The sequence below is a fragment of the Rana temporaria genome, chromosome 4 (genome assembly GCF_905171775.1).
Source record: "Rana temporaria chromosome 4, aRanTem1.1, whole genome shotgun sequence".
Lineage (NCBI taxonomy): Eukaryota > Metazoa > Chordata > Amphibia > Anura > Ranidae > Rana > Rana temporaria.
The window spans coordinates 338627691-338650877 of NC_053492.1; the positions used below are offsets into that span (position 1 = coordinate 338627691).

Below are 23187 nucleotides of genomic sequence, written 5' to 3' on the forward strand. Positions count from 1 at the left end.
GCTCGAAAGTCTCCTTATCTAGACCAGCAGAGGGGGATGAAGGGGCTGGTACTCTTTCCTCTCTCAAGGACCCGGATGAGGAAGATGATAGCAGAGCCTCCAGATATAAACTCTCTGTAGACGAAGTGGATGATTTACTGAAAGCAATCTACACTACTCTGGATATCCAGGAGGAGAAAGTACAATTATCTATTCACGATAAGATGTACCAAGGTCTGGACGACTCTAAACAGAGAGTGTTCCCAGTTCATAGAGTCCTGTCGGACACGATTAAAAAGGAGTGGAAAGACCCTGAGAGGGGTCCTTTCTTTTTTAAAACCCTTAAGAGAAGATATTTCCTTTTGAGAATCAAGATACGGAGGTGTGGAACAAGAAGCCACGAGTAGATGCGGCTTTCTCACAGGTTTCACGTCGCACAGACCTTGCTTTCAAAGACATGGGGGTCCTGAAGGACGCAATGAACAAAGGGGCAGATTCCCTTTTGAAAAAGGCATGGGATTCTACATCAGCCGGTTTCAAACCTGCTATGGCTGACACAGTGGTTGCTTGAAACTTAGAATGTTGGGTGAAGAAGCTGATAAGTCATGTAGAGGCAGGCACACCAAGAAACGACCTCTTGGAATCCTTTCCCTTGGTATTCAAAGCTGTCAAGTATATGGCAGATGCGTCAGCCGAGTCAACCAAGATGGCGGAGAGATCAGCAACACTTGTGAACTCAGCCAGGCGTGCAGTCTGGCTAAAAACTTGGTCAGGGGACACAGCCTCCAAGGTTAAACTCTGCGGCCTACCTTTTTCAGGGGGTTTTCTTTTCGGTCCAGATCTGGAAAAAGTTTTGGACATAACAGCTGACAAGAAGAAGGCTTTCCCTGCCAAAAAGAAACGGACTTCAAAAAAATGTTTTCGTTCCTTTTCAGCAGTCCTACAAAAATAAAGAAGACTACAAAAAACGTTGAGTTCCCCAAAAAGGTAAAGGAAGGGGTGGGGCTTTAGATCTCCCCCAGACCAAACCCCCAAAAACAAGTGACCATCCTACTCCAGTGGGTGAAGATTGTCTGCCTTCCTTCATCAATGGAATCGGACGTCCACAAGTTCCTTCGTAAAAAAAAATTCATTGCAGAGGGGTACAGTCTGGATTTTACAGAATGCCCTCCGAGCAGATTCTATGTTACAGCCCTCCCACGGGATCAGGAAAAGTCTTCCGCTATGATGAGCCTATTACAGGATCTGATTCAACAGGAAGTAATAGTTCAAGTCCCGAAACAGGAGGGCCGGGGGTTTTATTCCCATATATTCTTGGTAAAAAAAACTTCAGGCAAGTACCGTCTGATTCTGAATCTGAAGATCCTAAACAAATCAATACGGTACAAACTAGGCATGTCCCGATACCAAGCATTTCCCCGAGTACTTGTACTCGGGTAAATGCTCCCGATGCTTCACCCGATACTTGAGCGGGCAGGCAGGGGAGTTGCAAATCTTCTCTCCCCCATGGTCAGTGTTTTCTTCCCCTGTCCGTGCTGCTCTCTCCCCTTCCCCCCCGTCCGTCCGTGCCGTTCTCTCTCCTCCCCTTCCCCCGTCCGTCCGTCCCGTTCTCTCTTCTCCCCCCCCGTCCATGCAGTGCTCTTTCCTCCCCTTCCCCCGTCCGTCCCGTTCTCTGTTCCCCCCCCGTCCATGAAGTGCTCTTTCCTCCCCGTCCGTCCCGTTCTCTCCCCCCCCCCCCCCCCGTCCGTCCCTGCAGTCTCTCTCCATCCATCCCGTCCCCGTCCGTGCCGCTCTCCCCCCCTCAATCTGTCAGAGGGGAGAGCGGAGGTAGGAGCCGCTAAGCACGGCTCCTACCTTTTCTGAATGAACAGAGTCGGTGATTACCGACTCTGTCCATTCATATAACTGAGCATCGTAAACCGCCTGTGTTTACGATGCTTCAGTTTATGAATAGAGGAGCTTCCCTCCATTCATTTCATCTGAAGCTGCTGAGAAAGGGACTGGGGAATCTGTTTCCCTAGTCCCTTTCTCTGTCTTAAAGGGGAGATGCCAGAGGTCTGTTAAGACCCCTGAAATCTCACCAAAGCCCCCCAACAGGGCTGATTATTTTTAAAATAAAAAATTGCAATAAATATTAAAAAATAAATAAAATGTAAAAAAATAAATAAATAAAAAACACACTGATAATTCACCCCCCACCCCCCCCCCCTTAAAAAAATAAATAAATAAAAATCACTGTAAAAAAAAAAATAGTAAAAAAAAAATGTCACTTGACATTAAAAAAAAGTATCGGTATTCGGTATCGGCGAGTACTTGAAAAAAAGTATCGGTACTTGTACTCGATCTCAAAAAAGTGGTATCGGGACAACCCTAGTACAAACACTTTTGCACCTTCATGTGCCTATAGCGCCGACCTCCCAACGGTTTCTTCGCTTAGCTATCAACCTAGGGACCACGGTCTGGCATCTCCAGTTCAAGGCCCTTCCCTTTGGTCTTTCATCCTCCCCCAAGATTTTCATCAAAATTATGGCGGAAGCCCTGGAACCGAGGGGGATCTTGGTCATTCCATATTTGGACGACCTTCTGTTTTTTGCGGATTCCAGAGATTAGGTTGTGACAAACCTCCAAATGTCGCAGACTCATCTCAAGAGTCTAAGGCTGTTGTTAAATCTAGATCCAACACAGGAGATGAGGTTTCTGGGTTACACCATAAATTCGGTACTTCAAAAAGTGTTTCTTCCCCAGGAAAAAATAGAAAAGATCTATTCCGCTGTGAGTCGGGTTCAGACAAATCTCTCTCCGGACAGCTATGGCAGTATTGGACCTTCTTACGGCCTAGATTCCGGCTGTGCAATGAGCGAGATTGCATTCCAGACCCCTGCAGATGAACATCTTACAGGTTTGGTCGCACCAGGAATCGCTAGAAAAGCACTTTAAACTAACATCAAATGTAAAACGAGCACAACGAGAACAACCAATCTGACAAAGGGTGAATACTAATTTGGACTAGAAAAATTGACTTTAAACACACGGGTCATAAATATAAAAATCCTATAGATATTGTATAAATTTGTATAAAAATACATTCATAGATAATAATTATAATCATCATCAAAATACGACCCGACAAGTACTATAATCACACTTCCACAATGTTATAATAGTATAGGTACACTCAAGTATATGAGAAATACATAAACAATAATAATATATATAGAGGGCCAGATTCACGTACGATCGCGTATCTTTGTGCGGGCGTAACGTATCTGATTTACGTTACGCCTCCGCAACTTAGACGGGTAAGTGCTGTATTCTCAAAGCACTTGCTCCGTAAGTTGCGGCGGCGTAGCGTAAATTGGCCGGCGTAAGCCCGTCTAATTCAAATTTGGAACAGGGGGGCGTGTTTTATGTAAATGTTGTGTGACCCGACGTGATTGACGTTTTTCACGAACGGCGCATTCGCCATCCGTGGAAATCTCCCAGTGTGCATTGCTCCTAATACGCCGCAAGGACGTATTGGTTTTGACGTGAATGTAAATTACGTCCAGCCCCATTCACGGACGAGTTACGCAAACGATGTAAAATTTTCAAATTTAGTTGCGGGAACGACGGGCATACTTAACATTGGTACGCCGCACTTAACGCCACCATATAGAATGGGTAACTATACGCCGGGAAAAGCCTAACGTAAACTGCGTAAATGTACTGCGTCGGCCAGGCGTACGTTCGTGAATTTGCGTATCTAGCTAATTTGCATACTTGACCCGGAATTCGACGGAAGCGCCACCTAGCGGCCAGCGTAAATATGCATTTACGATACGACGGTGTAACACAGTTACGCCAGTCGGATCTATGGGAAATCTATGCGTAACTGATTCTAAGAATCAGGCGCATAGATACGACCGCGCAACTCAGAGATACGACGGCGTATCTCGTTTGAGAATCTGGCCCAGAGTGTATAGCCTTGATGAACATTGGGTACAATATGTAGGATTTTTATGCTTGCTCTGCTTATTTTTTCTAGTCCAAATTAGTATTCACTCTCAAATATATCGGGACGTTGTCACATGTATACCGATGCATCCACAGTGTCACCCTGTGAGGCTGCACATTTAAGCAATTATTTCCAATCTGACAAAGGGTCTTTCCTGGATCTTTCCTATAGACAAACGTCTAACAACGGACACAAGTTCCTGGGGCTGGGGAGCCCATCTGGACGGTCAAACCGCACAAGGAACTTAGTCCAAAGCGGAAACCAGAAAATCATCAAACTGGCGAGAACTAAAAGCCACCTTCCTGGGTCTCCTCGCTTTTCAACAAGCAGTGAAACAGGCTTCACATATGTGAGTAGCGCCCGCATATGTAAACGGTATTCAAACCACACATGTGAGGTATCGCCGCGATCATTGGAGCAAGAGCAATAATTCTAGCTCTAGACCTCCTCTGTAAGTCAAAACATGCAACCTGTAGAATGTTTTAAACGTCGCCTATGGAGATTTTAAAGGGTAAAAGTTTGTCGGCATTCCACGAGCAGACACATTTTTGAAGCGTGACATGTTGGGTATCAATTTACTCGGCGTAACCTTATCTTTCACAATATAAAAAAAATTGGAATAACTTTACTGTTTTATTTTTTTATTAAAAAAAGTGTATTTTTTCCCCAAAAAAGTGCGCTTGTAAGACTGCTGCGCAAATACAGTGTGACAAAGTATTGCAACCATCGCCATTTTATTCTCTAGGGTGTTGGATTAAAAAAAAAAAATATATATATATATAGATATAGATATAGATATAGATATAGATATAGATATAGATATAGATATAGATAGATAGATGACAGTGAAAAAAACACATTAGAACTGCTGTTTTACTTGTAATGCCAACGACCACCACCAGATGGCGCCAGGTCACAGAAGGAAGCTTGGGCCTTCACAAGGCCGCAAAGCCGCGGCCTCAATTACCGGCCATCGCGGGCCCACCGCGATCGTGCGGCGGGGGGAGGTGGGGGCGCATAGAGACACAGGATCCTGTGCCTCCGTGCGCCTCCACCTCCCCCGCCGCGGCCGGTAATTGAGGCCGCGGCCTCAATTACCGGCGGGCGCCAGGTCACAATTTCTTGTCGCAATTGCGACAGGGCGCCCGGATTTTGTCGAGCCCTGTTTTACAGGGTCTCACGAAAGTTCAGTTTGAACCCTTACAAAATGTATCTTAAAGAAACTTGGTTCTCAAAACAATTTTTTTTAGTTGCCATCACAATGGCAAGAAGAGTCAGCGAGCTTCAGGCCCTGGCAATTACAGAACCTTTTCTTAGAGTTTTTCCAGACGGATCCAGCCTTCTTACCAAAAGTGTCCTTGACTTTCCATCGGCCTCAAGAAATAATTTTACCTACCTTTTCCTCAGTTCCTACCAATGCAGGAGAGGAAGCTTTCCATACACTGGACCTGAGAAGATTCCTGCTTCATTTTCTTTCCGTTACTAAAGAATTCAGGAAATCGAACACTCTTTTTTTGTAATATTCTCAGGCCCCCGCAAAGGGGAGAAAGCTTCTAAAAGTACGTTAGGCAGATGGCCTAGACGAGCAATTACGGAACTTAAGAGAACAGTAAAACCAAAACATTTAAAACTAAAAGTCCCAAAGTCTTATGTAAAACTGTAGCAGCGCAACTGGTGTTTGAAACTCTTCTATATGCCACACGAATATAGGGAGTAGATGATAGTGCAGATGCAAAACCACAGCAGAAAAAATCCTTAATTAGTGCTCCTTTCACCAAGGGGGGGTGTTCACCACGTGGGGGAATGTTAACTCCCCTTTTGGAGATGCACTCATCACAAGACTGGAAATAAAAGGCCTGGTATATAGATCTCTGTGTTTATTCTAGAAGATGCACTCTCCACCGGCAGGTATGTTATGTTCAATCAAACCGCCATCACTACATCCTATATTCCAGGCCTTTTATTTCCAGTCTTGTGGTGAGTGCATCCCCAAAAGGGGACTTTACATCCCCCCACGTGGTGAACGCCCTTGGTGAAAGGAGCACTAATTAAGGATTTTTTCTGCTGTGGTTTTGCATCTGCACTATCATCTACTCCAGCCGTCACTAAATGGCGGCCCGCGGTCCGAGTGCCGCTTCTGCCCGGACCGCCAGGCTGCCAGTATAATCATTAATGTCCGCAGCTGTTTGTTTGCTGGGACCGCGAGTTACCCCCAGTGACGCTGCGTGCGTGCGTGCGTACGCCGGCTCCCCACTCCTCACCTCAGGTCTGAGATGAAAAGCTTGCATAGCCGCAAGTAGGGGCGTGACATCATGTGTGCGACCCGCCCCCCTGCTGCTTGCGATTCCCGGTGTTCTGACGAGACAATTGGTCCTGACTCTTCTTGCTAGTAGGGGCGTGACGTCACGGGTGCGACCCCCCCCCCCCTGCTACTCGCGGTTCCTGGGTCCTGTCTCCTTATCTTGCAGCTTCTGCCCCTTTTGTTGTGCCCTCATTCAAGGTATGTGGGCCACATGTTAGCTGGTATTTACTGCTGGGCATATTTTTTTTTATGTTAAGGGGCACTCTGATGGACAAATTTTATTTTAAGGGGCTCACTGATGGGTATATTTTTAATGTGCACACTGATAGGCATATTTTGTTAAGGGGCACACCGATGGACACATTTTGTTGTGCCCATTAGTGTCCCTTAACATAAAAGGTGCCCACCAGTATGCACATTAAAAATAAACCCATTAGCATGCCCCTTAAAATAAAATGTGCCCATCAGCGTGACCCTTATTTTATGTTAAGGGTCACGCTGATGGGCATATTTTATGAGCAACACTGATGGGCACATTTTGAATTAAGGGGCACATTTTGTTGTGCCCATCAGAGTGCTCCTAATATAAAATGTGTCCATCGGTGTGTCCCTTAACATAAAATGTCTGATGTAAGGAGGCATTCTGACAGGAATGCCTGATGTAAAGGGGCACCGTGATGGGGACCCCTGATGTAAAGGGGCACCGTGATGGGGACCCCTGATGTAAAGGGGCACCGTGATGGGGACGCCTGATGTAAAGGGGCACCGTGATGGGGACGCCTGATGTAAAGGGGCACCGTGATGGGGACGCCTGGGGACTTGAGATTCGGACCTCGAGCCAAAATTTTTTTTTAGTGACCGGACCTCCTTGAATTTTAATTCAAGACCCCTGATCTACTCCCTATATTCGTGTGGCATATAGAAGAGTTTCAAACGCCAGTTTGAAAGTAGCGCTGCTACAGTTTTACTTAAGACTTTGGGACTTTTAGTTTTAAATGTTTTGCTTTTACTGTTCTCTTGAGAGCCGGTTCACACTGGGGCGACTTGCGATCCGACTTCATGTCGCATCAAGTCGTCCAAAGTCGGGCTGTAGAGAATAACAATGGAAGTGAATGGGAGCGTTGTTAATACACACGACTCAAGGCGATCCGACTTCAGAAAAGGTTTCTGTACTACTTCAATCCGACTTGTAGGCGATTTGTACCCATTGATTTCAATGGAAGTCGCCTCAGAAGTCGGATCACTGTCTTAACTGAAGTGACTTTCCAGGAAGATAACATACATTTCTCAGGCAAACCTCTCCTGCCCCCCTCCCTCTCCCAGAGCTGATTGTTGTTTTATTGGCCACTGGAAAGTCTCCTGTCCTGGAGACGACTTCAAGTTGTGTTGTAAATCTCCCCAGATCGCCCTGTGGTTCATGCTCAAGTCGTGTCAGAGTCGCCTCTGAAAGTCGCGCTGGAAATCGTGTCGCCCTAGTGTGAACCGACTGTTGTTGTTTTTAAGCAGCTGCTATGATTTTCACTTATCTGACAATCTGTCGCTGATTGATCTTGAATTTACAAATCCTAAGCGATGATCTGTGCTATACTGAAGGAGGGTTGACATTAGCACTCATTTTATCAAGCAATTACGGAAGCCTATCAAGCTAAAGGAGAAACAGCAGTTTCCTGGGCCGAAAGGACCAGTGCCACGCCTGATCAGATTTGTAAGGCTGCGTCCTGGTCCAACTACTCAACATTTCTCCGACATTATAGGTTGGACTTGCTGTCCGCCGCAGAGCAAGCCTTCGGCAGGAAGGTACTGCAGGCAGTAGTCCCACCCTAGGGTAAGTTACTCGGTTATCCTCTCCAGGGTTGTCCTGAAAGGCGATTTGAGAAAAACATAGTTAGACTTACCGGTGACGGCATTTCTAAGAGCCTTTCAGGACAACCGCTATTTCCCTCCCTAAGTATATCATTGGAAGTATGGTTTAAGTGTCTATCATGGTTGTTGTGGTTCTTCTGTGCTTTTGTCTTCCAGTTTGTCGGAGACCACAATAACTGAGGCCATGGTGGAAGAGGAGGCTTAACCACTTGCTTACTGTGCACATATACCCCCTTCCTGCCCAAGGCGATATTTCAGCTTCCGGCACTGCGTCGCTTTAACTGACAATTGCACGGTCGTGCGACGTGGCTCCCAAACAAAATTTTCGTCCTTTTTTTTCCCCCCCGCAAATAAAGCTTTCTTTTGGTGGGATTTGATCGCCTGTGCGGTTTTTATTTTTTGTGCTATAAACAAAAAAAAGCGTCAATTTTGAAGAAAAAAACAATATTTTTTACTTTTTGCTATAATAAATATCCCAATTTAAAAAATAAAAATAAAAAAATTCTCAGTTTAGGCCGATACGTATTCTTCTACATATTTTTGGTAAAAGAAAAATGAATAAAAAACAAATCGCAATAAGCGTATAGTGACTGGTTTGCGCAAAAGTTATAGCGCCTACAAAATAGGGGACATAATAATTATTCTTTTTTTATTATTTTGTATTTTTTACTAGGAATGGCGGCGATCTGCGTTTTTTTTTTTTTTTTTTTTTTACATTGGGACTGCGTCATTATAGCGGACACTTTTGACACATTTTTGGGGCCATTCACATTTATACAGTGAACAGTGCTATAAATATGCCCTGATTACTGTATAAATGTGACTGGCAGAGAAGGGGTTAACACTAGGGGGAGAGGAAGGGGTTAAATATGTAGCCTAGTGAGTGATTCTAACTGTAGGGGGAGGGGACTGACTGGGGAGGTGACCGATCTGTGTCCCTATGTACAAGGCTTTAACCTCTTGACCACTGGGCACTTAAACCCCCTTCCTAACCAGACCAATTTTCAGCTTTCCGTGCTCTCACAATTTGAATGACAATAACTCAGTCATACAACATTGTACCCGTCTGAAATTGTTGTCCTTTTTTTCACACAAATAGAGCTTTCTTTTGGTGGTATTTGATCACCTCTGCGGTTTTTATTTTTTGCACTATAAAAGAAAAAAGACCGAAAATTCTGTAAAAATTGCAGAGTGTGGGGGGGGGGGGGGTATTGCAGAGTGTGGGGGGGGGGGTATTGCAGAGTGTGGGGGGGGGGGGTATTGCAGAGTGTGGGGGGGGGGGTATTGCAGAGTGTGGGGGGGGGGGGGTATTGCAGAGTGTGGGGGGGGGGGTATTGCAGAGTGTGGGGGGGGGGTATTGCAGAGTGTGGGGGGGGGGTATTGCAGAGTGTGGGGGGGGGTATTGCAGAGTGTGGGGGGGTATTGCACATAGTAGGGGTGATATTGCAGAGTATTGCGCAGGGAGGGATGGCTGGATCTGTGACTGCAATAGTCACAGATCCAGCCCACAGCAGCTGCTGCTGACACCCCGCGCTCCCCCCCCTCCTCTCACACTGTACCGATCGGTACAGACAGGAGAGGGAGGAACCGGCGTCATTACATGACGCCGGTTTGTTTACAAGTAATCGCTCCGTCATTTGACGGAGCGATCACGTGGTAAACCGCCGCTATCAGCGGCGATTTACCGCGATCTGTGAAGCGCCGGGTCTTCTAGACCCGGCGCTCACAGATGATTCCGGGAGCGCGCGAGTGAAGCATTCTGGGAGGACGTCCCAGGGACGTCGTCCCGGAATAACTCCACCGCGCTGTAGCAGTAAAATCGCTATGGCGCGGTGGGGAAAAGGTTAAAAGACGAAGACGTCATATGACGTCCTGTCAGAACAATTGAGCTACTGTGCCGCCATCAATTGACAGCGGCCGGGAGTAGAGTGGTTAAAGGAGACATGTGTTTCCTGTAAAAGAGGCGGAGCTGCGCTCTCTACAGGGTTGTCCTGAAAGGCTCTTAGAAATACTGTCACCGGTAAGTCTAACTAAGTTTTTCTGTGAGAAATACTTGATTTTCTGGAAAAATGTCTGGGGTGCCAACAATTACGGCCATGACTGTATATACCCCCCCCCCTTTTTTTTTATGTAGCGACTTCTTTGGAGTTGGGGGTTGTAAATTTGAGTAGACTGCATATCGGCTTATTCATTTACAGTTTCTTTTTTTTTTTGTATATTTCCATTTCAGAATCTGGAACGCTTTGAATGACAACTATGGCAATGTAATGCCTGTGGATTGGAAATCCTCTCATACGAGAGCATTGCACTTACCAACACTAAACCTTGCAGAGAAAGCTGTAAGTATGCAAATTGATGGTGGTTAATTTGCCTTTATGGCCTCTTTACACTTAAAGCGGTGGTTCACCCATAAAAACGACTTCCCCCTATTACACTGCCCCCCCGCATTACAATACGAATATGCCATTAATTTTTTTTTGACTGCTGTACATACCTGGGTACAGCTATTCACCCGTGTCCTCCGGGTTGCGAGTCCCGCGGGAGTGGGCGTTTCTACCATGGCGGTGATTGACGTTTTGACTAAAAAATGAGCTCCCCCCCGTCGCGTAAGCCGCGTCACGACTGGCGAAAGAAGCCGAACTGCGATGCGCAGGCGCAGTATAGCGCCGACTCGCCGTTCGGCTCCTTCCGCCAATCGTGACGCTTCTTATGCGACGGGGGGAGCTCGTTTTTTAGTCAAAACGTCAATCATCGCCATGGTAGGAACGCCCACTCCCGCGGGACTCGCAACCCGGAGGACACGGGTGAATAGCTGTACCCAGGTATGTACAGCAGCCAAAAAAAAATTAATGGCATATTCGTATTGTAATGCGGGGGGGCAGTGTAATAGGGGGAAGTCGTTTTTATGGGTGAACCTCCGCTTTAAGTGCATTTTGCAACAGTTGTACATGTATAAAGAAGAAAGTGGGAGAAAAAAAAAGGCAAAGCTAAAAAATCCCAGTACTTTTTGTAATCCTTTTTTCATTTTCTCCTGACTGGGGGGAGAAGAAGAAACTTGGTATATTGTTGAGCTTTTCTTAAAGTAGAACCTAAACTCCCAGAAATACTTGCCTCCACTTCAGGGATGTAATGGGTAAATCCCTCACCGGCTGCTGCCATTTTCTCCCAGGGTATATCACAATGTCAGGCTTTCAGCCTCTTGACTGGCTGATCAGGGGGTGGCAAGCGCATAGAGGTCTGTCATTCTGGCACAGCCGGATTATGCCGGGAATGCACGCTGAGCTGCGCATAGAAAGGTCAGTGGGCATTAAGTAGAATACTGCGAGCAGGCAGGTAGGTGTGTTCTTACTGCCTATTTCTCCTGCAATAAAGGGTTGCCTTCTTGCAGTTATTAGGTAAAGTGAAAGTTCAGTCAAACACCAACTATGCTTAAAGTGTTTGTAACCCTAAAAAAAAAATGCATCCAGTTTCTTTAAAGTGATCGTGCTGTGTAATTTGGCCCCCTGTATCACCTTAAATACCTGTGTGTTATGCATACTTAACCACTTAAGACCCAGACCAATATGCAGGTAAAGGACCAGGCCCCTTTTTGCGATTCGGCACTGCGTCGCTTTAACTGACAATTGCGCAGTCGTGCGACGTGGCTCCCAAACAAAATTGGCGTCCTTTTTTCCCCCAGAAATAGAGCTTTCTTTTGGTGGTATTTGATCAGCTCTGCGGTTTTTATTTTTTGCGCTATAATAGAGCGACAATTTTGAAAAAAATGCAATATTTTTTACTATAATAAATATCCCCCAAATAATATATAATTTTTTTTCCCTCAGTTTAGGCCGATACGTATTCTTCTACCTATTTTTGGTAAAAAAAAATCGCGTTTATCGATAGGTTTGCGCAAAATTTATAGCGTTTACAAAATAGGGGATAATTTTATTGCATTTTTATTAATAGTTTTTTTTTTTTTTACTACTAATGGCGGCGAATAGCTATTTTTATTTTTATTTTTTATTTTTCGTGACCTGCGACATTATGGCGGACAATTTTGACACACTTTTTTGGGACCATTGTAATTTTCACAGCTAAAAGTGCTATAAAAATGCATTGTTTACTGTGAAAATGACAATTGCAGTTTGGGAGTTAACCACTAGGGGGCGCTGAAGGGGTTAAGTGTGACCTCATATGTGTTCTAACTGTAGGGGGGGGGGGGCGCTGAACGTGTGAGTCATTGATTGCCTTTCCCAGATTGTGCCCAGCTGTGCCCCAGGTACGTGATTGTGCCCAGCCGTGCCATTCTGCCGACGTATATCTGCGTTAGGCCGGTCCTTAAGTGGATTAAAGAGGGCCTGGTAGTGAGGTGTGTGTGTGTGGTGTTTTTATTTTTTTTTTATTTTTTTTTTTAGAAGGTTACAAACACTTTAAATTTACGCCCACCCTAATTTTAAGCCTTGTCTGTCTATCCTGTAAAGAGCTTTTTGTACTTGCCTATGCTGAGAGTGCTTTAGTCTGGGCACATGATCGGGTCCCAGCACCAGCTTCAGTGAAGAGGAGAAATGACCACCACCAACAGCTGCGAGCCTGTGCAATGACATTACCCAAAAGGCTAACTATGGGGCATCCGTTGTATGCTGTCCTACCTCTACACTGAAGAAGGCGTAAAAACCCAATCATGTGACCTTGACTAGAGTGTTTCTGAGAATAGGTAAGTACAATGGAACCTCGGATTGCGAGTAACGCGTGTTTCGCAATATGAACACTGTATTCTTAAAAATCCTAAGTGTTGTCGCAAATGCTCATAATCCAAGGATCCACTGTATACAAATTAGGGATGCACCGTTACCAGTTTGATTTTGCTTTCCATAAAGAGGACCTGTCATCTTTATTTAATATTACAAGGGATGTTTCCTTTCCCTGTAATGGGAATAAATATGATCAAAAAAAAAAATAAAATAATTAAAGGGACAGTAAAAATAAAGTAAAATAAATCATTTATTCAAAAGCCCCCATTCCCTCTGTGCACGCAGAAGCGACGTTCCAACGAGAGCATTAATTCTTGTGCTAGACCTCCTCTGTAACTGTTAACAGATAACCGGTAAAAATGTTTAAAACGTTGCCTGTGAAGATTTTTAAGTAACATTCCAAAACGTGTGCGAAATTTAAACTGTGACATGTTGGTATCTATTGAATCGGTGTAACATCATCTTTCACATTTTACTTAAAAATTGGGTATATATTTAGTTTTTCCTTTTTAATCATTAAATGTATTTTTTTCCCCCCAAACGATCGCCATTTTTATTCCCTAAGCTAAAAAAAAAATGTATAATATTTGGAGATTATGAGTTAATTTTATAGCAAAAAAACTCATTTAAATTTGTAAACAAAAAGAAAAAGCCTGGTGTTAAAGTGGTTAACTGATAATTGCGCAGTATATAACAATGTCCATAAATAGAGCTTTCTTGTGGTGACATTTGATCACCAGTGTGTTTGTGTGTGTGCGCGTATTTTTTTTGCACTATAAATTAAAAAAAAATTGACAATTTTGAACAAAAAAAATATTTTTTACTTTTGATAAAAACATATTTAAAAAAAATAAAAATAAAAAATCAATATTTAGTCTACTACATATTGGCAATATGTAGTCTGCTACATATATTTGATAAAAAAAAAAACAATAAGTCTTTATTAATTGGTTTGCGCAAAAGTTATGGAATATATGAATTCTATGTATTTTTTTATATACTAGTAATGGCGGCGATCAGTGACTTAATGCGGAACTGGGATATTGCAGCAGACAAATGGACACTGACACTTTTTGGGAACCAGTGACATGGATAACCGTGATCAGTGCTAAAAACTATTCACTGTACTGGGATGGTATCAAACCAACTAGGATGATCAAAGGGTTAAATATGTGCCATACCAGTATTTGGGTGTACTATGTGTGGTGCTTTTTACTAAGGGAATTCATGGATTTGTTAAATTATTTTTACAAATTAATTAAGTGTTTAACCCCCAAACAAAAAGAGATCCTGGTCCCTTAACCACTTGACTGGGCACTTAAACCCCCTTCCTAACCAGACCAATTTTCAGTTTTCGATGCTCTCACAATTTGAATGACAATTACTCAGTCATGCAACATTGTACTAATGTAATCTTTGTCTCCCCCCCCCCCCTTTCTACAAATGGAGCTTTCTTTTGGTGGTATTTAATCACCACTGGTTTTTTTTTGTGCTAATAAAGAAAAAAAGACTGTAAATTCTGTAAAAATGAAATAAAAAATAATATAATTCATTTTTCTTTGTTATAAAATTTTGCAAATTAGTAATTTTTCTTCATAAAATTTTGGCCAAAATATATAGATGCCCTGACGATATGCATATAATTAACAAGGAAAATCAAGAAGTATGTTGGCGATGCCAAAACGCAAGAGGTACAATGTCACACATGTGGTACTATTGCTCGGGGGTGCTGGCATTTTGGTAAAAAATCTACAACTATATCAGAGAATCACAGGACTCACTGCACAACCAGATGTTTTTGGCCTCTGTATTGTCAATGATTCTGGGTTTTATAAAATCCATAAAAGATATTTTAAGACATATGCTAACAGCAGCACGTACAACTAGTTCTAGCTCGAAATTGGGAGAAAGGCAGTAGATCCCTCATTTGGCGAGATGGGTATGTGAGATGGACGAGATGCAGTCCCTGAAGATGATGATAAAGACAGAAGCAGGTTTTAGAGAACAATGTTTGGAGATATGGCAACAAAGGAAGGAGTTAAGAACCTCTGTAGCAATGATAGAATATATATAGAGCTATATTATAATGCAACTTGTTGTAAGATTTTTCTTCCTTTTTTTATTTATTTTTTTGTGTTCATGGGGGGTGGGTAGGGGTAGGACATTTGGAGTTATGTTTGTATGAGTCTGGACAAGACGCTTTCCCCGACTTGTTCATTCCCCGACTTGTTCATTCCCCGACTTGTTCATTCCCCGACTTGTTCATTCCCCAGACCCCTTGTTCATTCCCCGACTTGTTCATTCCCCGACTTGTTCATTCCCCGACTTGTTCATTCCCCGACTTGTTCATTCCCGACTTGTTCATTTCCCCGACTTGTTCATTCCCCGACTTGTTCTTCCCCGACTTGTTCATTCCCGACTTTGTTCATTCCCCGACTTGTTCATTCCCCGACTTAATTTGGGTAGGCGGAACCACTTTGGTGGGGGTGTGTCAGCCACGCCCTGTGACCTTTGACCTCTGGGAACCCTGCCTTTTGACACTTTGACCTTTAGGGGAGGTCCCTGTTCCAATTCCTGAGTCCTAGCCATATTCTTCAATGGGAAACCCTAACCCTAGCTGACCTTTGACCTAGACCTTTAATCCTAAGTGCATCTCCACTTAGTAAACTCTCCCCACCCCAAAACCCCTACCTTTCTCAGAACCTGCTCGGTTTGTCGGGAAGAGGGGTAGCCCGAGTGGAAACTCTTAGAAAGCTTTATAAAAAACATTTGCGCGCGACGCTTTCCCCGACTTGTTCATTCCCCTTAGTTGGGGTAGGCGGTACACTTTGGTGGGGGTGGGTCAGCCATGCCATGTGACCTTTGACCTCTGGGAACCCGCCTTCTGACCTTTGACCTTTGGGGGAGGTCCCTGTTCCAATTCCTAAATCCTAGCCATATTCTTCAATGGGAAACCCTTACCAGACAATTTGGGTATCCTAGATAGAGATATAAATCTTAGATTGTATATTCTAGATATAGAAACATGAATTAATGTTAATACAGATAATTGCAATGGTCAATAGATCTGTTTACAGAATACCCCAAACAAGTTCTCTTTTATGTTATGTATACTTGTGTAAAATGGAAAATTTTATAAAATAAAGATCTAAAAAAATATATATTTATCTCTACATGTCTTTGATAAAAAGTGACCAGCCTATTTCATTTCTTGAGATTCTAACACACCAGAATAGCACAGTACTCGGGTAAATGCTCGTATCGGTACCAATACTAGTATCGGTATCGGGACAATTCTAGTAATGTTAACGCGGCTTGACGCATTTTAGCCTTGTTCTTTGGTGGTTTTCATTTTACTGCTCCTGGAAGCACAGGCTGTTGTGTTTGTGTGTTTTTTTCCCTACCCCTAATCGATTATGCCTCCAAACGCCTCTGACCGTTTGTGAGCATGGACACACAGGCTAATAGGGGTGCAACGGATCAAAAAACGTACGGTTCGGATCGTTTCTCGGATAAGAGTCACGGATCAGATCATTTTTCAGATCAGCAAAAAAAAAATGTGTAACGTGGCTCAAGCACTTTCAGCATGTGTTTAAAGCCCTCAGTTTGCACATCCGAATATGGCCTCATGTCTGCACCTATAAACACATCAATGGCGTTTGTGATGGCTTTAGCCCGGTCTGATTGTGCAACAAGGGGCTGCTTAAATGCTGCGCTGATGAGCGGTTGTTGAGCAGCTTTCGTTTTCTCTCCTATCAGTGAAACACCAGGGTGATTTAGCTTCATGCGTGGCCATGCTTGATGTGTTTCCACTGTCATATGGCTTTTTTGTGCCACAGTGCCTACACACCATCACGGTTTTATCCACTAACCTCTTTCCTTCGTCATTATATTTGACAGGGAAGCCAAAATGCTCTCATACAGGGGATTTAAATGACATGGGGCGTTCAAGCACCTCCGTTCCTCCACTCGCCATGACCACGCTGTGTGTGGACTGAACATGCACACAACTTTTTTTTTCCAGAAATCAATCCGCGGATCACACGTGTGCGGTTCGGATCAATATCTTCGGTTCGGTATGCGGATTGATGACAATCCATTGCACCACTACAGGCTAACATGGAGGGGCTTTTAGAGGCAGTTAAAAAAAGTCAAACACACCTAACAGCAGCTGTAAAAAACATGAGCCCTTCATGGCGTAGTGTGTTGCCAATTGTTTTCTTGGTGACAATGGGCTGCCTTGACAAGATTCTCCTGTGTAGTTCTGAGGTGATTCCTCATCGTTCTCATGATCATTGAAACTCCATGAGGTAAGATCTTGCATGGAGCCCCCAGACTGAGGGAGATAGACAGTTATTTTGTGTTTCTTTTTTGTTCGTTGACGGACACAGCAACTTAAATCTTGAACTTAGGGTTATATCGCCACCTTCAGGAGAGGACTAGGCAGAACATGTTAAAACAACAACACTGCACAGTACCCAGGGGGTGGTCCTACTGGCTATAACCCCTCACATTGCATCCAGCAGCTCAGTTTTTTTTCTGCCTAGTGTAGGAGAAGGACCTGGCTCCCGGTGAGGACCATTGGTCTGGAGATTTTTTTCTTTTATAATGATTTTCATTCCCTGTGATCTACTATCAACAGCCGGGCTGGGTGACAGGCTGGATAATATAGATCGTGGGTAATCTCCCCAGCCCGGCAATAGAGCGTGAGCAGGCCCCTAGCTCTGCGCTGGGTTGGCCACGACATGCCCCGTTTGATCCAGGGGTGGCCGGCGAGCTATATGCTCCGGGGCACACACATGACCGGGCTACTGCTGTCCGTGTCACAGTGTGCCGTGGCCGACAGCCACCCCATACCGCTCGGGTGATGGGTCTGTCCGGAATGCGCCCAGTAGTCCCCACAGGAGGGGTAAGTATGGTTCATCCTGTCTTGGCAGGACGGAGCAGCTGGACATTCCCTGGGAGGTCAAATTGGGGGTCTCTCATGCTCCTCTTCTTCTCTCCCTGTTCTTTCCCTCCTCCCCATGCTGCGCTACTGAACGGGGGTCTTCTGGGGGCTGCGCTGGGTGCTGGGGGTCCGCTGTCTCTTCCCTTGTGTTTTTTGGGGTGTTTTTAGTGTGCACAGGGTGGGAGGCCTCTGCGCGGACGGGCAGCGTGGTCATGCCATTTTCCTGTAATTTTTTACTCCGTGAGGGAGTGCGGACGGCAATGGCACAGTACAGCACAGCGCTGTACTTAAACCGGGGTGGTGAGTCCTATTGGGGGGCCCTCAATCTGTGGCAGCAAGGTGTCGCGGAAGCATGAATCAGACGTACAACAACGGATAAATGAAATAGGAAGGCTTTATTAAAAACCAAACAGCAATAGCGGGGGGGACTAGACCGTCAGGGGACCGACATTCCCTCCTGTTCCACTACGGGAGGGTGTGGAGTGTGGTCTCGACCAGACTTGCCATCTCGTCCCCGCATGGCTACACCTCCCTGTGGCACAACGCTGCCCTCCCGGAGATGGAGCTCATTCGGGATTCTACAGTGTGGAGCTCTAGGGGAATATACACTCTGACGCACATCACCAGAGGCGGCAAACTGAAATCTTTTGACGTATTGCAAGCTGAATACAACTTACCTGACCATATGCTATTTCGATACGCACAGCTCCAACACGCCTTTCGGGCCCAGTTCCCACAGGACGACTTAGTGTTGGCTGACAACCCTCTTATGGCAGCAATTAAATACCCCGACCCCAAGAAATTGATCACTCAGTTCCACACCATGATTACACTACCGAGCGCGACAGTGTCGGCCTATGCCCTGAAACCTAGGTGGGAGCGGGAGGTGGGCTCCATGGAGGATGATGAATGGAGCGATGCTCTGGATGCCTGTAAGCTCGTGTCCCCAAAACTATCGGATCGCCTTACACAAACCTTTGTTATCAACAGGTCCTATCTTACGCCCCTTAGAGTTTCCAAATACAGAAGGGACTTCCCTGCCACTTGCCCAATGTGCGGCCAAAACACGGGTACCTTCTTTCACCTAATATGGGAATGTACTAAGATCCAGGCCTTCTGGGAACAGGTGGTGAAATTCCTGCACGATAAGATGGGGTCCCCCATTACCCTGCAGCCAAAGCCATGCCTGCTGGGGATCTTTCCAAATGCTGAATTGAACAAGTTCGTCAAAATATTTTTGCATGAAACACTCTTTGCAGCCCGGAAGGTCATAGCGAGGGTGCGGATGAGAACAGACCCCCCGGAGCTCTCTCACTGGCTGGTGGAGGTCAACACGGTCCTACCATACAAAAAACTGGTTTATCAGGAGCCAGAAGGATAGTCCGAACGAAGCCGGGATCAGGAGCCAGAAGGATAGTCCGTGGAAGCCGGGTTGGTAACCAAGCAGCACAATCACAGGAGAGTGTAGACGAGGAGGCCCAAGCAAGGGAATGCTGCAGCAGGCCTCAATATATATGCTGAGCATCCAGCTCCTCCCAGTGGGAAGGAGGAGCCGCAGGGTGTGGTAAGTTATAAGAACCCCAAGAAGCAAGATGGCTGCCAGCACATGTCAGTGATAAGAAGCCTGCAAGGAGGTAATACCATGACACAAGGAGAGTGGACTTTTTGTGTAACTGGCCTGCGGTCCCTACCGGGTGTCAGGCGAGTGTGGGTCAGCATGGCGTCGGAAGCTGGCGCTCCTTCCACAGACATACCTGTGGTGGCAACCGGTTCCCCTGCACCTGCGGTGCCTATGGACGCTTTGTTGGCAGTCCTGGAGTCTTTTGTTGCCAGGGTGGAAGCGGCGTGCAGGTGCAAGGGTGGTAAAAAACGCCCCCTCCCCCCACTGTCTTCTGGGGAAAGCTCTGATTCAGACTCTAGCCTTGCTGTGGCACACGGCCCCTGTTCTGACGTGTCAGAGGATGCGGACCAGAACCATTCAGACAGTGAGGATGACTCTGTGTCCGGGTCAGCGCAGGAAAAGGCGCTTGTAGGAGCAATTATAACAGCAGTGTGGGATACCCTAAAGATAGAGGATATGGCGGGGACATCTACAGAGGCGTCGGCCCCTTTTTGGGTCCCACAAGCCGGTCCGCATGGCTACGGTGTTGCCCTACTTGACTAACTTTGATGACTTTATTTACAAAGAATGGGAACGACCACAGTGGGCCTTTTCGGTCCCAAAACACATAGTGGTACGTTACCCCTTTGAGGCGTGTTTCCTGAAAAAATGGACATCTCCCCCATCTGTGGACCCCCTGGTCTCCTGGGTAAACAAGGTGACCATGTTTCCGGTGGAGGGGACCCTGGCTTTTAAGGACCCTGCTGATAGGAGGGCCGATGCGGTTGGCCGGTCCCTATTCTCATGGTGGTGGGGTCAGAATTACGGCCTGTATTGGCCCCTGCCCTGGTGTCCCAGACGCTCACTGAATCGGCAAAAATGTTGTGCCTTTCGAGTCTTTGCATGAGGCCTCCTTAAAAAAAAAAAAAAAAAATTCTTGAAGATTTCCTTCCTTTTGGCTTTTGCATCAGGGAGAAGTATTTCTGATCTACAGGCTCTTTCCTATAAAGACCCCTTCCTGAGGATTCTAGAGGACAGGGTAATGATTAGGCCTGATCCTTTCTATTTGCCCAAAGTATCTTCGAACTTTCATAGGTCCCAGGAGGTAGTCCTTCCTAGGAGGAGGAGGACAATTTTAGTCTTTTAGACGTGAAGAGATATCTTCTGCTTTATCTAGAAAAATCCAGTGGGTTTAGGAGTTCCTCCCAACTGTTTGTGTTCAGTGGCCCCAAGAAGGGGTCCAAAGCATCTAAAAGTTCTATTGCTACGTGGATTAGGGGAGCTATTTGTGAAGCGTACAAAGCATCAGGTCACACCCCTCCTAGAATTAGGGCTCATTCAACGAGATCCATGGCCACTTCATGGGCAGAAAGAGCGGGGGCATTATGGGAAGAAATTTCTAATGCTCACAATCCTTGTGGCCTCCTTAAATGGTGACAGGACAGTGCATGCATGCATCCCTGATCATAGCCCACTGGCGTGGGGGAAAAAAAACCAAGCTCCCCTGACCCTGTCCTGCTGCCATATTGGCATAGATACTCATTGATGGCCCTCTCCTGCGTGTGCAGCCGCTGCAGCATGGCTAACTTAAAGTTCCACCTGGTGGGCATGTCAGAGATTAGGCGGTTCTTGGGCAGGTTGTATTCTATTTGGAGGTCTGTCAGCCAAGCACTGGCATTTATATGACCGTCGGAAAAGCACACAGAGTTTCCTGGCCTGCTTCAGGACATCCTGTAAGCCCGGGTATCTGCCCAAGAACCGCTGCAGGGCGGAGATGAGGTTGGTGCCATTTTCGCAAACCACCATTCCTGGCTTAAGCTGGCGTGGCGTCAACCACCTCTGAGCCTGCCCCTGTAGAGCTGACAGAACCTCTGCCCCAGTGTGGCTCCTGTCCCCCAAGCACACCAGCTCAAGCACCACATGGCATCTCTTTGCCTGCGTACCTGCGTAGCCCCTTGAACGCCTACGAAGCACCGCTGGTTCCGAGGACACATCAGCACAGGAAGAGGTCACAGAGGAAGAAGAGGAGGGGATTGAGGCGAGAGGTGTGTCACAACTAGTAGTTGCATTTTCGAGGCGTGGTGGCGGAACAACCTCCAACACTACTGTACCTTGTCCTGCATCCTTCCCAGCTACCAGCAGAGTCACCCAATGTGCCGTGAAAGTTGGGTAACGTCCCTGTCCATGCCTGCTGGACCATAAGTCAGCAGTAATATGCACCTTACTACTGACCGCCCGCTCCAGTGAAGCATGGACATTGCCTTCCACATGCCGGTAGAGAGCCGGAATCGCCTTCCGTGAGAAAAAGTGGCGTTTGAGAACTTGCCACTGAGGTACCGCACATTCCACAAACTCGGGGAAAGGTGGCAGAATATACCAACTGAAAAGGCAGCATTCAACCGCTGGGCATGTGGATGGCTGGGAGAGAACTTCTTTCGGCGCTGCAGCAGCTGGGCCAGGGAAATTTGCCTGGTACAATCTGACGTTGGTGTACCGATAGTAGATTGCCGGCAAGTACTTGGCTGTGACGCACCTAATTCTACACCTTCAATCCCATCAGTGCAGGCTTCATAGAGGACTGAGGGTATAGTGGGATTGGAGATCCCAGCTCATGAGTGTTGTAATATGTTGGCCGATTTATGTAGGATATTTTATTACATTACCATATTGACCAGGAATTCAGTTGAACTGTCAAAGCCAGCTGATTTCTAACATATCAAAGGGACAGCTGAAGACCCTTTGATGTGTTAATCTTATTCAAGACTACCTAGGTGTGTGAGGTGTGTCCTGTTAACCTCAAAGGGTACATTGTTTACATATGTAAAAGTATTTTATTGATGGTAATTAGACTTGAGGGGGTATTCATTCATGGGAAACATTTGGTTGACCTGGCAGAACCCCCCTCCAGTGTGAGACCAGTATTTGAGACATTCAAGCTGGCATTCAGTCAGTCTTGTCACTCTGTATGACTATGAAGACACGGGTATAGAATTGATATAGTCAAATGGGACTTTGAATTATATTTACTCTGTGGATTTGTATCGTCTGTGGACTTTTGGACTTTGTTCTGTATTGAAAGTCAAATAAAATGCACTCTCTGGAGAACTTGGGTGTTGCTACGAAACATAACTTATAGTCATCATACCAGGGGTTGACAAATTTGCTTGGAATCTAGGAGCCAGCTATAAAAAAGTTAGGAGCCAGAAAACGCGCCCCGTCCCGACGAGCTTTCGCGCAGAAGCCAACACATGCGTGAGCAGCGACCGCATATGTAAACGGTGTTCAAACCACACATGTGAGGTATCGCTGCGATTGGTAGAGCGAGAGCAATAATTCTAGCCCTAGACCTCCTCTGTAACTCAAAACATGCAACCTGTAGAGTTTTTTAAACGTCGCCTATGGAGATTTTAAAGGGTAAAATTTTGACGCCATTCCACGAGCGGACGTAATTTTGAAGCGTGACATGTTGGGTATCAATTTACTCGGCGTAACATTATCTTTCATAATATTAAAAAAAATGGGGATAACTTTACTGTTGTCTTATTTTTTAATTTAAAAAAAGTGTAATTTTTTCCCCAAAAAAAGTGCGCTTGTAAGACCGCTGCGCAAATACGGCGTGACAGAGTATTGCAACGATCGCCATTTTTTTCTCTAGGGTGTTAGGATAACAAATATATATAATGTTTGGGGGTTCTAATTAGAGCGAAGAAGATGGCAGTGAAAATAGTGAAAAATTACATTAGAATTGCTGTTTAACTTGTAATGCTT

At 45.5% G+C, this 23187-nt stretch overlaps 1 protein-coding gene across 3 annotated transcripts in view; it reads left to right on the plus strand.

Annotated features, from left to right (window-relative positions):
- The window catches only part of FEZ2 (fasciculation and elongation protein zeta 2), a 203565-nt gene that overhangs the window by 16406 nt on the left and 163972 nt on the right, over positions 1 to 23187 (plus strand). For all 3 annotated transcript variants that reach the window (XM_040350753.1, XM_040350755.1, XM_040350754.1), the window contains exon 2: positions 10369 to 10477. In XM_040350753.1, the coding sequence (XP_040206687.1) occupies positions 10369 to 10477 (109 nt within the window). The remainder of the gene's footprint in view (positions 1 to 10368; positions 10478 to 23187) is intronic.